This window comes from Gossypium hirsutum, chromosome D09 (assembly GCF_007990345.1).
Source record: "Gossypium hirsutum isolate 1008001.06 chromosome D09, Gossypium_hirsutum_v2.1, whole genome shotgun sequence".
NCBI classification, from domain to species: domain Eukaryota; kingdom Viridiplantae; phylum Streptophyta; class Magnoliopsida; order Malvales; family Malvaceae; genus Gossypium; species Gossypium hirsutum.
The window spans coordinates 54,291,423-54,307,966 of NC_053445.1; the positions used below are offsets into that span (position 1 = coordinate 54,291,423).

At 32.3% G+C, this 16,544-nt stretch overlaps 1 protein-coding gene and 1 pseudogene across 1 annotated transcript; one reads left to right on the forward strand and one right to left on the reverse strand.

Annotated features, from left to right (window-relative positions):
- The first annotated feature begins 579 nt into the window (after nt 1-579).
- On the forward strand, nt 580-11,504 carry LOC107931458 (uncharacterized; annotated as a pseudogene).
- On the reverse strand, nt 11,482-14,003 carry LOC107931457 (60S ribosomal protein L7a-2). Its single transcript, XM_016863336.2, has 7 exons — nt 13,883-14,003; nt 13,355-13,405; nt 13,062-13,263; nt 12,467-12,636; nt 12,250-12,378; nt 12,067-12,159; nt 11,482-11,803 (listed from the first exon to the last, which is right to left on the reverse strand). The coding sequence occupies exons 1-7, from the start codon at nt 13,883-13,885 to the stop codon at nt 11,672-11,674; spliced, it is 780 nt and encodes a 259-aa protein (XP_016718825.1). The 5' UTR covers nt 13,886-14,003; the 3' UTR covers nt 11,482-11,671.
- Between the last annotated feature and the right edge of the window lie 2,541 nt (nt 14,004-16,544).

Consider the following 16,544-nt stretch of genomic DNA (forward strand, 5'->3'; position numbering starts at 1 on the left):
GTGGAGTAATTTTACTATAGCAAGTGATATTTAACTGAAAATGTTTATACTTATAATTACCTTCTATAAACTCATAACTATTATCTGAAAATATAAATTAATATATTTAAATGGCTTGAGTGGTGCAAAACAATTCCTATCCAAAAACCACAATGATATAGAGAAAGAAATTCCACATCAAATGAAGAAAATTGACCATTTCACACTCTGCATATTGTCGAACAATATTTCTCTTATTGATTATTACACTAAGTAAACTTTGCTCCTATAAAAAAGTGACCATACAAATTCAATTTTAACTACATTCTTTAAATTCCTTGGTGTCTTTGGTATAACATTGATACTTTGAGCTTTCACAAGTGTGAGCAATGATATTGATTTTAAAATTATCACAAAAATATCAAAATTTAAATGATTTAAAAAAACAGATATAAAAATGATTTTAAAACTTCAAAAAACCTCCATTCCCAAATACTGTTTTTTTTTTGGTTATATAAAAAATTACTACAATTCATTTTTTTAAAGAAAGTTGAATTATTTTAAGTGTTTTATTTTTATATTTTTATATTTCAAAGGCCAATGGAGGGCTCGTCTTCTCAGCCCTTCGATCATGATCAAAACGGCTCTTGGCGCTTCCAAGTTCCTCTCAGACCTTCCCTCTCGTGGCCACCTCTCTTCCACCATCATCTCCTCAAATCTGGTTTTGCCTTCTTCTTTTTTCCTTTCTTACTTTCAATTTCATCTTTAATCCCGATTGTTATTGTTGATTCTTAATTTTTGAGCTTTGGTTGCTGAGAAAATGTGAAGATTGATAAGTGTAATAAAGTGAGTAGTTTTACTGAATTCAGAGCTCAAGAAGATAATCTTAAAGTAGGATCCAATGGTTTTAGCAGCGGAATAAATTGATTTAGGGTTCTGAATTGAGGTTTTAGGCTATCTTGAATTAGTTTGTTTCTTGATGATACTACAAACGTGGTGAAATTATGTTTGATTAATGGTTGCTAGGGTTTGACGATGGAGAGCAATTGGTTACTTGAGCTAATGAAAATCTAATATGGGTCTTTGGTGAACCACACCAAAAGCTAGCTGTTGAGGTTTGAGAGCATAGATCCATATAAACCTCATAAGGAATTCGCATACTTTCTTATGTAATATGTTTTGAGACCGAGTTACTGTCAGGCGTTTGTATATAGAGATGTGTTCTAAAGTATGATATCTTCCAAATTGCCATCTTCGGTTGTCTTTAGTAAATTAGTTTCGGAGGCCTTAGTTCAGCTTAGGATAATTTCCTGTCAGTTTTGGGTACCAAACACTTGGATGCAACAACTGAATACAATATCATGTTTGCTTGTTGCGCATTTTCTTCCAAGCATGTTAGCCAGGGTTTTGCAGTTTAACATTTGACTTGGAAAGTAGAGGTCAAGTATGTATTTGACCTATTGAAAATTCTTTAAGAGTGAAATGCGTTATTTCTAGACAGTGTTAGGGTTTGTATATAAAGTCTTGTTTAACGTATGATATCTTGGAGTTGCTATTATCAGTTGTCTGTAGTAAAATTCTTAGTTTCGGTTTGGGATAGTTTCCCGTGAGTTTTGGGTACCAAACACTTGAATGTACAAATTAAATACAGTGTCATGTTTGCCTGTTTAGCATTCTCTTGTAAGCATGCTTTATGATTGTTCCTTTCATCTGTTAAGTAATGAAGGATTAGGAAATTGCTGGTCTGGCACTGGAGGTCTTATCCTTTATGTTTGGATTTTGGACATGTTATGGTCTTTCTTTAGAATGTCCTGTGCTCCTCTCTTCAGCCTACATCAATTTCCCCATGTGTTCTGTGTGTCAATGGAGATTAGATACTTCTCAAAGGATAGCTTTTTGTATTATCTCTCTGTATTTGTTTTCTTTAACAATTACCTTAACTCTATCTTGCCACACAAAAGCGTCGCACATCAGGATCCTGGAAGATAGTAAGACAGTGGAGCCCCCTACCCACTTAGCTTCTTTTATTGCCCTGCTTTTGTTTCCATTTATCATTGGAACTCTTTAAGTATTTCATGCTATTTCTCTCAAAGAATCTTCCTGAAACATATAGAAAAATATAACCTATTTTCCAATTCCATTTGTTGACACCATTTTTTATGATAACGGGGTCAACTTGGGTTTTGAAAACAAAAACGGGAGTCGCCACCAATCCTTTTTGATAAGGTGCGATCGGATCACCTTGAAAAGTGATTGTTTTTAATAAACGATTTAATTTTATTAAAGCAACGATTTTGGTCCACGAAATTTAAAAAAATAGGTTCGGGAGTCGGTTATGCACGAGGAAGGATTAGCACCATCGATACGCCCAAAATTGATACCTAGTTGATTACTTAATGTTTTAATTTCGAAAATTGAAAACTTTGAAGAATTTTAAAAATACGATCTTTGTATTAAAATGTTGAATATTTCACGTTAATCGAGAAAGAAAATCATATCCAGTAAGTTAGAATACAATGTCTCGAATTCTCGATGCGCGAATGAATGCCGAAAATTTAGAAGGTATTTAGCTATCTCGGATTTAAAAAAGGGATCAGGACCAGTAAGTTAGGACAAGATCTTTTTTATTCTCGAGATTATTTAAAACTTGAGTTTAAAAAGATTCACGTATTTAAATTTATTGTGAAAATCGAAACCCAGTAAGTTAGGGCACGACTTTCTCAAATGTAAATAAAAATAATGCCTTTATTATTTTTGAAAAAAATCTTCATCTCGAGAAAATAACGTGTCATCCAATGGTTAGGACAAAACGTATTGAATTCCCGATAATGAGCCTTTTGTTATTTTTAAAAGAATAATCTCGATTATTTAGATTCAACGAAGAAAATCAAAACCTAATACGTTAGGACTTGATTCTTTCGAAAATCCCAAATATCAAATATTATTTATATTTTTAATTTTTTTTTGAAATCTAAATAAAATGGGTATAATGAAATGATGATGATATAAGCAAAATAATATAAGCAAAGGCTACGAAGTAAATTAAATACAGAGACGAACTAATATAATACACAATCACAAACATATAGGCAATAAAATTAAAACATTCATTCTAAATAATGAAAATGTAAATAAAGAAATAAACAAAGAAAATGTATAAAAATATAAAAGATACATATATATGTATACATAAAATTATGAAAATGTATAAAAACATGTACATATAAAAGTATGTATATATATGTATACTTTATATGTTTATGTAAAAAGAAGAACTATGTACGTATAAACATATTATGTAAATGTATTCACGTGTATACATATATATATAAAATATAAAATATAAAAACATATGTACATATTTTAAAATTATTATATAAATATATATAAGTAAGTATATACATATATACGTATGTAAATTAAAATATGAAAAGTATATACATAGGTATATATATGAATCATAAAATATATAAAGAACATATATAAAATACATATTTAAAAATATGAAGAATATGTAAGTATATATATATTTTTATGAAAACAAGATATGTATATAGATATATAAATATGTATATAAATTATAAAATATAAAAATATGAAAATATAAAAATGTATATATACACATATATATAGATAAAATATGTACTCATACATGTATATATGTATATATATTATAAAAGCATATAGCATATATAAATTATAAAATATGAAAATACTGGTATGTATATAGATTCAAGATATGCACGTACATATATACAATTAGATCTAAAATTAAAAGAAGTATAAATGAGCAACTAATAATAATAATAATGATAAAATAGCAAAGATATGAAAAAGAGACTAAATTGAGCTAAAAACAAAATTTCGGAGCAAGTTCGAAATATAAAAAGACCAAAATGGACGCGCGAAAAACCAGGAGGGGTCAGAATGGTAATAATCCCATCTTCCAAACGCACAGTTCTGTTAGGGACTGAAATGCGCTGAAAATAAAATTATCAGGCCTAATTAAAAGAAATGAAAACAACTAAAAGGATTTAATTGAAACAGAAGTAAAACGTGGAAGGACAAATATGGAAAATTTACCATTTTAATGGAAAACACGCGGATCCCTTTTGCTGGAGCGGGTCGGGTCGCGGGTCAGAGGTTCAAAACGGCGTCGTTTTGGCCTCTGAACCCCCACCCCAAACGGCGCCGTTTTAAGGGGTTATTTAAGCCCCAAAAGTTTTTGAAAATTCATTTCTGCTACCGTTTTAAAAAAAGAATCAAAACCCTTCCTTTTTTTTCAAAACCATTCCCCTCCTCCGGCCATTGTTTCTGGCCAAAGGCAGCCGTCGGCCCCGCTGTGGGCGGTTGTCGGCGCCCTTAAAAAATCAGTTTTTTAACCCAGTTTTCAAACCCCACTCAAAGGCCGAGTCTTTGAAACGGGAAGCCGAGAGAAAAAAGAAAAAGAAAAAAATGGTCTTTGGCCTCCTTTAAGTCCGAATCTAATGACGGCAAGGAGATCACCGACGCCGGGCTCGCAAGGTGACCAGTTACGCTCCTTCTCCCTTCTCTTTTTATTTTTATTTTCGCAGATAAAAAAATAAATAAACAAAATAACTAAAAAGGATCTAAAACAAAAAGAACAAAAAGTGGAATATCACCTTTGAAACCTTGTTTTTTATTTATTTGAAAGTTTTTGTACGAAAATAAAAAAGGCCCCCTTACAAAGAAATTGAAAAATGGCTTTTATAGCCGAGATTACAAGTGTTTTCTTCTAGTTTTTGTCCATTTCTCTGTTGTTTCTTCTTTTGCGCCTTGGTTGTTGCGTGTTTGCAGGTGGAGCAGGTGAGTGGTGTTGATGGAGCAAGTGGGAGGACGGCGCCGGCGCGGATGGGACGTGCGACGGTGGCAGAGCAGGTGAAGGGTCAGAAGCAGGTGCGGCGCTAGGGTTAGGGGGCTAGGGTTTTTTCTTTTGTTTTTTCTGAAAATGGGTATTGGGTTTTGATAATTGGGCTAGGTTTGGGTTGTATTTGGGTTTGGTTTAATTTGGGCTTATTGGGCTGCTTGGGCTGGGCAAAATATTGGGCTGCTTGGGCTGGGCGAAATATTGGGCTGTACACCATTCATATAATATAATATGCCTGTGTTGCTTGAATTATTGCAATCATCTACAGTGCTGCAATATTTTGCATATATTGCAAAAATAATCATGAATTACTGCAATTACCTATACTTCTCCGTTGGATCAAAATTGTTTTGCTTATTTGCAAAGTTTTGCAGGGGGGGATGCGAGTTTATATTTGTGAGCACAATACTTCTCCTCCAGGTAACTGTAAACTTCAACTTATCTTGGACTTTCAATATGTCTTGAGGGAAACATATTCTTTACTTATGTCTTGAATTGATAATGCACTTTTTAACGTATCAGCGTTTAATAGTGATTAAATTGCTATTGTAATTTGATTTTAATGTTATATGTTATTGATTTATGGTTTATGCATAAATGTAAGAAAGTAAACATCCAATAGCTTTGTTTGTTGCCTCTTATTTTATAATTTGTACATGCATGCAATTATCTGCTTGTTATCTTGTGGATTCCCCAAGATAATAAGAAGAGTGCAAGAAAACTGCTTCGAGAGTTGTTCTTAGTCACAAGCTAGACAATTTTACCCTTCCATGTATATCCAGAGAACCAGCACATAAAGACAGACCAACAAAACATACTCATTAGGTCGCTCATGCTTAATAACAATAAGGGTGGTTCCAGTTCAAAGGATGTGAAAGCTGCAGCTGAGGGTCCTAGAAAGAGGTATTGATTTTGTATTATATTTAACTTAGCTTGTTACGATTCATTGTATACATTTGAGTTAATTGTCTTATCACTCTCTTACATAATACAAGCTAATTTCCATGTTTTTCTTTTTTCCCCTTAATTTACTATCAATATATTTACTTTTTCATTATAAAAAAAAATTGTGTAAAAATATAGTTGAAAAAATGGTGTAAAAACAAATACAGCTTAGATTGAAGACCATATTAACTTTGTTTTAAAGCTCACGCACCATGCTAGGATATTTTTCTAAATTTATTCTGGCTTTCAATTGTGTTTTTTAAAATAATTTTTTTAGATTTATCCAAAAGCAATATTTATAAAAATATGACAGGTACCTTAATTAAAAAACATCTAGTATAGATTGCTCTGAAGTGAATAAAAAACAAAATTGAAGATGCTGGAATATCATAGCAGGCGAAGCTTTAGTTATATCATCGTAATCTTGAAACATGAAAGGAAGCTTTGGCCATGCAATAAGAATAAAACCATATGTGGATGGGTTCAGGATATATGGATGGGGCCTTGTATCTAGGGGTAGGGGAAAAATAGACACTAACACAAAAATAAAAAAAGTTGATGCTCGCTACTTTTTGCATTTAATATTTGAAGTTTAGAGCAGAAAGATCCCTATCATAACATTTTCAAAACTCAAAATTTTTCTTAGAAATCAATTATAAAGGAAATCAAATAATCTCCCACCATTTCACTTTTCACAACTCTATATATATTATTCCTTTCCTCCCTTGTCTTTTGCTTTTCATCTCTCACAGTTTCATTTTTTTTCTTTACAAATCCAAGTAATTTCCCTCCTTTTCTTCTTCTTTCATTAGCGTTTAGGACAAAATTTTGAAGTTTTTTAGTATGTTTTCATTTAGCTCTTACTTTGATTTGCATCTCTATAATTACTAACACTGATTTACATCTGTTCCTTCTTTTCGATTTGATTTTTCTTTTTTTTTTGTAATTCAGATTTGCACATCAATCATCCATGGTGAAAAAATATATAAATGTCAATGATGAAGTTTCAGTAGTGGCAGCTTTGGTTCTTCATACTAAAAGAAATGATGTTGTGTCTGAAGGATCTCGGAAAAATGATGAAGAGAAGGAAGGATTGAAATCCGCTAATGATGATGTCGAGGGGGAGGAGAAGAAAATTGAAGAAGATTATGAATAGATAGATGGGAAGAGTTGTAAGTTGATGGTCCATGGAGTAACCTCCAAAACGCGGACAACAAAGAAAATGAATCAAACTAAGGGAAAGGAAGTCCAAAGGTGGTCTGATGTGGTGAGTTATAGTGTTATTTTTAACTGTTTTTTTGTATAAAGTTGGTCTGATGGATAATATTAATAAAGTTTGGAATCAGCTTAGAAACGTTGTGACAAATTTTGAAGAAATCTAGAACAAAGGGTAAGAATCTATTGATTAGATCTAATTTGGTAAATGAACTTTAAAAAGAAAGGTATTGAGCCACCTGTGGTGAACATTGTGCTTGGCACAAGCTTGGAGGGGAAATCGGCTCTAGGTGGAGATGCTAGGTTCAGGAGATTTAGTAAATTAAAAGGCTTTTATTTTATTTGTTGGAGAGTATTGCTGAATCACAGAGCAAGAGTGATGTTGCCAGAATTGATGATACTATCCCTCCTGCTAACCCTCCGCAAGTTCAAATTTGGGCTAGAGAGCTCAAAGAGCTTAGTGTTGAGCTAAAAAGGTATGAACTCTTTTTTTTTTATTTCAGTTTTGTTGGTTTTTGGCCTTTATATTTCCTATGTGATTCGAGTCCTTTCATTCATACAAAAAAAAAGTGATATGATGCAGCTTAAAACAAGTCTCAATGATATCGCCCAATCATTGTGTCAAGTACAGGATGCCATTAGAAATCCAAGATCATAAGGATAAGATGTAACTTTTTTTGAAAACCTATACTAGAATTTTCACACATATATACATATATTTGCTTTTAAAAAAATAGTCAAATCTTTTATATAAAAAAAAACTCAAATCCTTATAGCTTATCATACTTTTAAAAGATTTTATTATAATCAATATGTTAGATACATTTTTCCTAGGAGATCAATGTTCTTGCTTGTTTTCAGATTGCAAATCAAAGTTAATCTCTCAAACTTTTTAATTCTTTTGGTGTTTAGTACTTACAGAATTCAATTTTTTTTACAGTTAAAAAAATGATATTGAATCAAAACTCCATCCAAATTCAATACAATTTGGTTATAGTCAAATTTAGTTATATAATATACAAAATTTGCTATTTCTAGTTCAAATAGTGTCTCACATTCAATCCCAGAAATTCTTGTTTGAATGCCTAAAGATCTGCCTTATCGAACATCTAAGATTGAGAAGACTAATGGCATTAAGGCATAAGCTGCTATTGAATCTAGCTATCTTGAAGTGACTTAAATAAAAAGGAATGGAAAAAGAAAGAGAATAAGAGGAGAATGCCCTGAGAGAGGGAGCTGTGAGGGAAGGAAAGCTATCTTGCGTCTACTAGAACAAGTACTAGCACAAAATGAAAGCGAAATGTAGGTCAATAAAGCTGAGATGCTTCTACTTCCCAAATTGCCTCTGTTGGCATCATCCAAAGAGAAATACTCAGTCTTAGTGGCTACCAATAGAGAAGGTAAAAGGCGTTTTAGCCCTTTTGCTTGCAGAGAAATGCCCCCTTATTGCCTATTTCGCTTGTTTATAGCTCTTATGGGTATTTTAGTGCTACTTTCACATGATGCAATATCTAGACCTCCTAAACCTGCTTTCTCGCCCAAGCCTCATAGCATTCATATTCCAAGCCTCATGCAATATCGTGAATCCATCTATATGTACCATTTTCCTTGCATAGAGAGCTCTAGTAGTTCTTGGTAGGAGGGAACAAAGACTTTATCTAAGGTTCATTTCTATTTACTCTCCCGGTACGTTAAAAAACACTGAATTCTGTAAGTACTAACCACCAAAAGCATTAAAAAGTTTGATAGATTAGTTTTGATTTGCAATCTGAAAACAAGCAAGAACATTGATCTCCTAGGAAAAATGTATCTAACATATTGATTATAGTAAAATCTTTTAAAAGTATGATAAGCTATAGGGATTTGACTTTTTTTTATATAAAAGATTTGACTATTTTTTCAAAAGCAAATATATGTATATATGTGTGTGAAAATTCTAGTATAGGTTTTCAAAAGAAGTTGCACATTGTTCTTATGATCTTGAATTTCTAATGGCTGCCTGTACTTGACACAATGATTGAGCGATATCCTTAAGGCTTGCTTTAAGCTGCATCATATCGCTTTTTTTTTTTTGTTTTTTTGTATGAATGAAAGGACTTGAATCATATAATAAATATAAAGGCCAGCAAACAGTGAAATAAAAAGAAAGGGTCCATACCTTTTTAGCTCAGCCATAAGCTCTTTGAGCTCTCTAGTCCAAATTTGATCTTGCAGAGGGTTAGCGGGAGGGATAGTATCCTCAATTCTGGCCTCATCACTCTTGCTCTATGATTCAGCAGTACTCTCCAACAAATAAAATAAAGTCCCTTTGATTTACTAAATCTCCTGAACCTAGCATCTCCACCTGGAGCCGATTTCCCCTCAATGCCTTTCTTTTTTAAGTTCCTTTAGCAAATAAGATCTGATCAGTGGATTCATAGCTTTTGCTCTAGATTTCTTTAAAATTTGCTACAGCGTTTCTCAGTTGATTCCAGACTTCATTAATATTATCCATCAGACCAACTTTATACAAAAAAAATAGTTAAAAAATAACACTATAACTCACCTCATCAGACCACCTTTGGACTTCCTTTCCCTTAGTTTGATTCATTTTCTTTGCTGTCCGCGTTTTGGAGATTACTCCATGGACCATCAACTTACAGCTCTTCCCATCTATCTGTTCATAATCTTCTTCAGTTTTCTTCTCCTCCCCCTCGACATCATCATTAGCGGATTTCAATCCTTCCTTCTCTTCATCATTTTTCCGAGATCCTTCAGCAACATCATTTCCTTTAATGTGGAAACAAAACTGTCGTTAACTTCATCATCGACATTTCTATTTTTTTTCCTCTCTTCCTTATTTTCGATTTGATTTTTCTTTTTTTGCAATTCAGATTTGCAAATCAGTGTTTGTAATTGCAGAGATGCAAATCAAAGTAAGAGTTAAATGAAAACATACTAAAAAACTTCAAAATTTTGTCGCCAAACGCTAATGAAAGAAGAAGAGAAGGGAAATTACTTGGATTTTTAAAGAAAAAAAAGGAACCATGAGGGATGAAAAGTAGAAGAGAAGAGAGGAAAGTAAGAATATATAGAGTTGTGAAACTGTGGGGCTTATTTGATTTCTTTTATAACTACTTTCTGAAAAGAGTTTTGAAAATGTTTTGATAGGGGTCTCTCTGCTCTAAAATTCAAATATGAAATGTAACACCGAGAGAGCATCAACTTTTTTTATTTTTTCTGCTAGTGTTTATTTTCCCCTACTCCTAACTACTAGGCCCCATCTGAACCCATTCACATATGGTTTCATATTGCATGGCCATAGCTTCCCTTCATGTTTCAAGATTATGATGATATAACCAAAGCTTCGCCTGCTATGGTATTCCACCATTTTCAATTTTGTTTTTTATTCACTTCGGGGCTATCTATACTAGATGTTTTTTAATTAAGGTACCTGTTATATTTTTATAAATATTCCTTTTTGATATTTGAAATCTATAAAAATTATTAAAAAACAATTGAAAACTAGAATAAATTTAGAAAAATATCCTCGCACGGTGGGTGAGCTTTAAAACAAAGTTAACATGGTCTTCAATCTAAGTTGTATTTGTTTTTACATAATTTTTTACAACTATATTTTTACACAATTTTTTTTATAATGAAAAAGTAAATATATTGATAGTAAATTAAGGGGGGGGGGGGGAAGGGAATGAAAACATGGAAATTAGATGATTATGTAAGAGAAAAAATGAATGAAAAAAGTTACTGTGGGTGTTTGCCTATTTTGCGGCAGGAAATAAGCTTTTGGGGATCAGTATACAACACATATTATGCATATGGGCACTTAAAGAAGAGCAAAGGGAAGATCATAGTCATAGCATCTACAACTTGATCCTAAAATGCGTGACGTAAGTTAATGTTATTTTTTGCGCCTAAGTTTTTTTTACTTCATCTTCTTCTCGATAGTGTTGAAGCCATCAAACAAGTTGCAAAGTACCGTATGCTATTCTTTTTTATGCATTTTTTCTATATGAATTAATTTACTTTTTGAATAAAGTGGCCTAGGAAGTGATTTTATGCTATTGAAGTTTAGAAAGGATATAAATAAAATGGTGGTGTGGCAGGTTGAAATCAATTGGAATCAGCCTCTGAGTGTGGGAAGGCAATAGTAGAAGGGGCCTGCCGTTGATACGAGTGGACCAAACTGTGGAAGGTGTTTTGCCTTGGCATCATGGATCGGTGGATTGGCTTCCTATTAATGCCTTGTAATTCCCACAATGAAGTACCCACCAAGAAGTTAACGCATTTTGTTAATGGACTAACCCAATTTTTGTCTCTCTAAATTACCCACATCCAATACAGTACTGAAGGTACCATTCATAAGCTGCAACCACAACTTCTCACGAATTTCTCATTCGAGTTTTGGGTTTCATTAAAAACAATCCTCATTAATGATTATCATTTGAAAAGCATAATAAAGCTTAAATTATAAACTTCATTTACTAAGGTAGCTTTGAAAGTTTTCACTAGAATGATAATAATTATTCCTCTGCCAAAAAATAAAAAACATAAAAAGAGAGTCAAATGCAACTGACAGCAAAGGAGCATTATCAAAAAAGAAAAATAAAACACCATTAATGGTGATAGGAAAAAAAATGAACATTTCTAAGTCATCCTCTGAGCAGCTTCCTTGGCAAGAAGCTTCTCCTTTGCCTTGGTTTTGGCCTGTGATTTGGAGCCCATAACACCACCTCCCCACTTCTTCCTATTCTCCTCATATTTGTCATTGAAGTTTGCCTGTTCCCATTCATGTTTACACCATGTTAACCACCACTTCATTTCAATACTATGTTAACATTTATTTTGCAATAAACCAAAACTCATTCCATCGAATACTCTTTGATCCTATTAATTCAAACTCGATGCAATCAAGGGGTATCCTCAGCTATTGCAATCAAGTTGATGGTGTGGTAGACGCTATCACACATGCAATCACACTCAATGAGATCTTTCCATAATTTATAAAATTTAGTTAGAACATACAGCAGGTGTAATCGTACCTTGATGGCCTCAAGGACTCTGCTGAACTCCAACTTATCCTCATTCTTAACCGTGGTCAAACACAAAACGGCAGCAGTTTTCTTGTGAACAGTCTGCGGTATTAGGCATTAAACACAAATAAGTAAAACCAACTCGGCAAACTTGATGATCTGCAAAAAAGAAACTGAAAGGAAAAACAATACCGATCCCAAACGAGATTTCCCCTTGACAATGCAGTAAGGGACCTCCATCTTTCTGCATAATGCAGGGAGCCACACTACCAACTCTATGGGATCCACATCATGAGCAATAACAACCAATTGAGCCTTGTTCTGCACAAGCCAGAACAATGAAAACCATTGCTTTTCTTACTTTGAAGTGTATAACACAATGGATAAACTGATGAATTTAGAGGGCAACCTGCTCAATAAGGTAGGTAACATGGTTAAGACCGTATTTAACGACAATGGGTTTCTTAGACTCGGCAGATTTTCCTTCGGCTTCAGCCTGTGCTTTTTTCAACAGACGTTCCTTCTTGGCAGCCTTGTCCTCTGGCCTGTACTTGAGAAGCAACTTGAACAAACTTGTTGCTGCAAAAAGGAAAAAATATAATCTATGTTTAACCCCCAATCATTGTAATAAACAAAAGGTATTTTAAAGAAAACCAATCTTAAATTATAGGTTCAGATTAGCATCTTCCACAACCAATTATTATAACTATCCATGACCTTTTAAACCATTAAGGTTTAAGCACATTTGAACTCAAGTTTTAAATGTGGCAATAGCAACGCTGCCAATTAACAAGTTACTAAAATAAACACCATGCTCTTAACAAGAATAAACAATAAAATGGGAAAAAAAAAGCTTTGATAAAATCCATTCTCCGCCAATATAACAACTAACCCGAAAACATAGAAGTAATCAGAGGGCAATGAAAATAACTATTTAGAAATTCATAATTCACTCAAATTAAAATTTGTGGAACAAAAGAGTATGAACAAATTCTAATGCATACCAAGGTTCTTATCAAGAGTCTTGGTAAACTGGTTCAACGCTGGTGGGACCTTCAACCTCTGCTTAAGGATCCTCTTCTTCCTTTGGATTCGAACAACCTTCGGCCACTTCACAAATCGATGCAGATCCTTCTTCGGAGGTAAAGCTCCTCCAATACCAAACTGTTTGGGACGCTTCTCGAACAAAGGATTAACATCCTTCTCCTAATATTCAAAATCAAAATGACAGACAGATAGTGAGATCACATTCAAATTAACGGAGAAGTTTAGGCAAGAATGTAATGGTAGTAAGTACCGGCTGTTTCTTCTTGGCAAGTGCCACAACCTTTCCACCTCTCTTAGGGCCCTGCCACTCAACAACAAAGTATATAAAAAACACAATGATGAATCCTTTCAAACAAGCCGATCAATCCATAACTAACTTTAGACCATTTAAATTTATGAACAAGAGATAAGATTCACTTGTTTTAGTTCTATTTAAGGGAACTTGAGATTTACCAGGACAATTTCCAGCAAAGAACACAACACAAAAATAACATCTTTTAGCTAAACTAATAATTAAGCGAATCTTTCAGTGTAATCACTGATCACTACATTACAAAAATAGCTTCCATGGATCTGCTCATTTCTGATAAAAATATCATTTTTTTCCTAGAAACTTAAAAAATATGAACCAAACAAAGTGTTAATCCCATAACATAGTAGCAGAAATAATTTAATGAAGTTCATCAGAAAGAGGAAACTAAAAGAACATTTGTGGTGACAATTTGAAATGGGAACAACAAAAAGAAACAGAAGAACCGAAATGAGGTTTTAGAATTACCATTTTTTTGAACCTTCTTCTTCCAAGCTTCCGTAATTAAAAATCTAAACGGCGGAGGAAAACCCTACAAAGAACAAAGCAACTAGGGGGGCTATATAAGAACATGAACAATGTTTGGGCCACTGTTACAAACTGTGGGCCTCGTGGGACTCTATCCACATTTTGCAATTTTTAAAAAAATATTTATGATTGTATTTTGCTTTTTTTTTATTTGGATAAGTGTATTTCAAATTTTCATATTTATATAATTTTTGATATATTTTGTATTAATTTTTTTGAAATGTCTAATGTACAAAAAATTTGTTTTGGTATTATTATATAATAAGGGTAATTGAGTTGATGTGAAAAGTTACATGTTACTAATTTAGAAATTTTTTATTTTTTGAGTTGGTAATGATATGCAAGAAAGAAGAAATTTACTCAATTTAAAGATTTATATTAGATACACTTATTGTGTATATTATAATCAATATATTATAAATAATATTGGAAGTCAAATTTGATAAAATATTCGAATACCAGTTGAAGTTATTGGTTGTATTAAAACACACGAATCGAAATGTATAAATCAAGTCCTACCATTACTCTAGATTGAATTGTGAGTACATTGATCTATGTGATAGCCCGTATTAGGTTTGAGCTAACTTTTAATGTCTAATATAATGGATAGTTTAAATTAATATATAATTTAATGGATAGATTGATGGAAGTAGTTTTTGAAGAATCTTTTTAAAGTTTTTGGTAGTAACTAGTAATTTAAAATTTAGAACATAGCTGAGGACTTCTTGTGGGCTAGACTTGAAAAATAAAATTTCATGAAAATATTTGGATATAAAATTTTAGCTGCGCATAGCAATGAATGGTTCCATTGTGTAGTGTTATTCATTTTGAATTAGGTTTTGCTGAAATATCTTTGAACAGTTGTGGGTTTCATCTGCCTTCTACAATGCCATATGAGTCATGAGAGCATTTTAGTGGTGATCCCAAAAGATTTTGGCCTTATATGAAAACCATTCTTTTCAGAGATGAACATAAATTCATATTGATTCTTGTAAAGGTAAGGATTAATCAAGTGATGCTTTAAGTATTGAAAAGTAATAAGCCCTTTCATATATTTCAATCAAAGAAATTCGAATCCAAAGGTAGCTCTTGTAAAAAATCCGATGTTGCTTCTAGTAGTGTAAGCATGCACTAATTTCTTTTTATTCAATTGCTTATATCATCATATTTGAGGAAAAAGGAAGCTTTGAGGTGCCATTTTGGAGGCTATTGGATATAGATAAGATGAATTGAAGTGCAAGTCACCATGATATTGGGTTTAAACCTTCAAGCATGCTTCAAATCCTACACTTTACTACACCACCACCGATTCAAGGCATATTATCACAAACACTAACAGTCAGTTCTTCAGTACTTAAAAAAAACACTTCTGACTCCAAAAATACTTTTAAAAGAAAAATTATGAAGAACAAACTATTTTTAGCTTAAATTTTTAACTTTTCGGAAGAATTTTTCAAAAGCATTTTTAAAAAGAAGAAGTTAAAAATTTTAACTTTTCCTCTCCTAAAAATACATTTGGTGCTTAATTACTTTTTTACACATCCAATAACATATTACTTTCCTTTTCTTTCTTGGTGCTTAATTACAAATATATTAAAATTATTAATTAAAAATAAAAAAATATTTTTTAAAATACTAATTATAAATATTTAATAATTATATTTAAATATTTAAAATATAATTTATACATTCTAATTAAATTTTATAAATAATTAATATTTATTGCTTAAAAATATTTAAAATTTATATTTCATATATTAAAATATTAACAATAAATTATAATAATTTTTGATATTCTTACTAAAATATAATAATATTAATTAATTTAAATATTATTTAAATATATATTTATTACTTGATAATAACATGAATAAATGAATATTTTATTTCTGAAAAGCACCTTTTAACAACAATCCTAAACCCTCAAAATTTAAATTAAATAAAAGTATTTTTCAAAATTACTTTTCCACATCACTTTTTAAAAATATTTTTCAAAAATAATTTTTTACCGCACTTTTCAAAAATAATTTTTAAAAGCAATGAACAACTTGTTATAAATCTAGAGCAGCAACAAGCATCATAAACATAAATTGGCATCAAAGCTAGAAACCAAAAGTATTTCCACATTTCATAGACAGCTATACATACCATATTAAAGCATGAACATCAACTACAAAATATCTACCCTGTGGCCAGTTCCTTAGTTCCGATTTACCTGGCCATGTGTACTACAAAAAACACCTTCATACAGAATGCCTGCTGTCTTCCATTTGTTTCCTAAAGTTTACTCAAAAAGACCCATAAAATCCTGCCTGCAACAGCAACCCTATCAATCATCAAAACGGACCCCATTTCTTCTCTGCAACTTCCAAAATACTAACACAGATTAGCTTCTCTTCTTCCTCATCATCACCATCCTTGCCCACTTGGAGCAACACGTCAACATCATTAACTCCATCATGATTCTCTCTTGAAGGACCAGAAGCCGTACTAGGATGGACCGGTTCTTGCTCAACTCTTTCACCATCGCCAACGCTCCCCTTCACTGATGGAGGCAAATTGGTTTCCTTAATCTCCGCTTCCTCATCACCCTTCACCCTCG

Coding starts and splice junctions, on each gene's coding strand:
- LOC107931457 (XM_016863336.2), bottom strand. Junction 12,637..13,061: donor GACTCTTGATAAGAACCTTG/GTATGCATTAGA, acceptor TCCTTTTTGCAG/CAACAAGTTTGTTCAAGTTG. Junction 12,160..12,249: donor GGAAATCTCGTTTGGGATCG/GTATTGTTTTTC, acceptor CTAATACCGCAG/ACTGTTCACAAGAAAACTGC.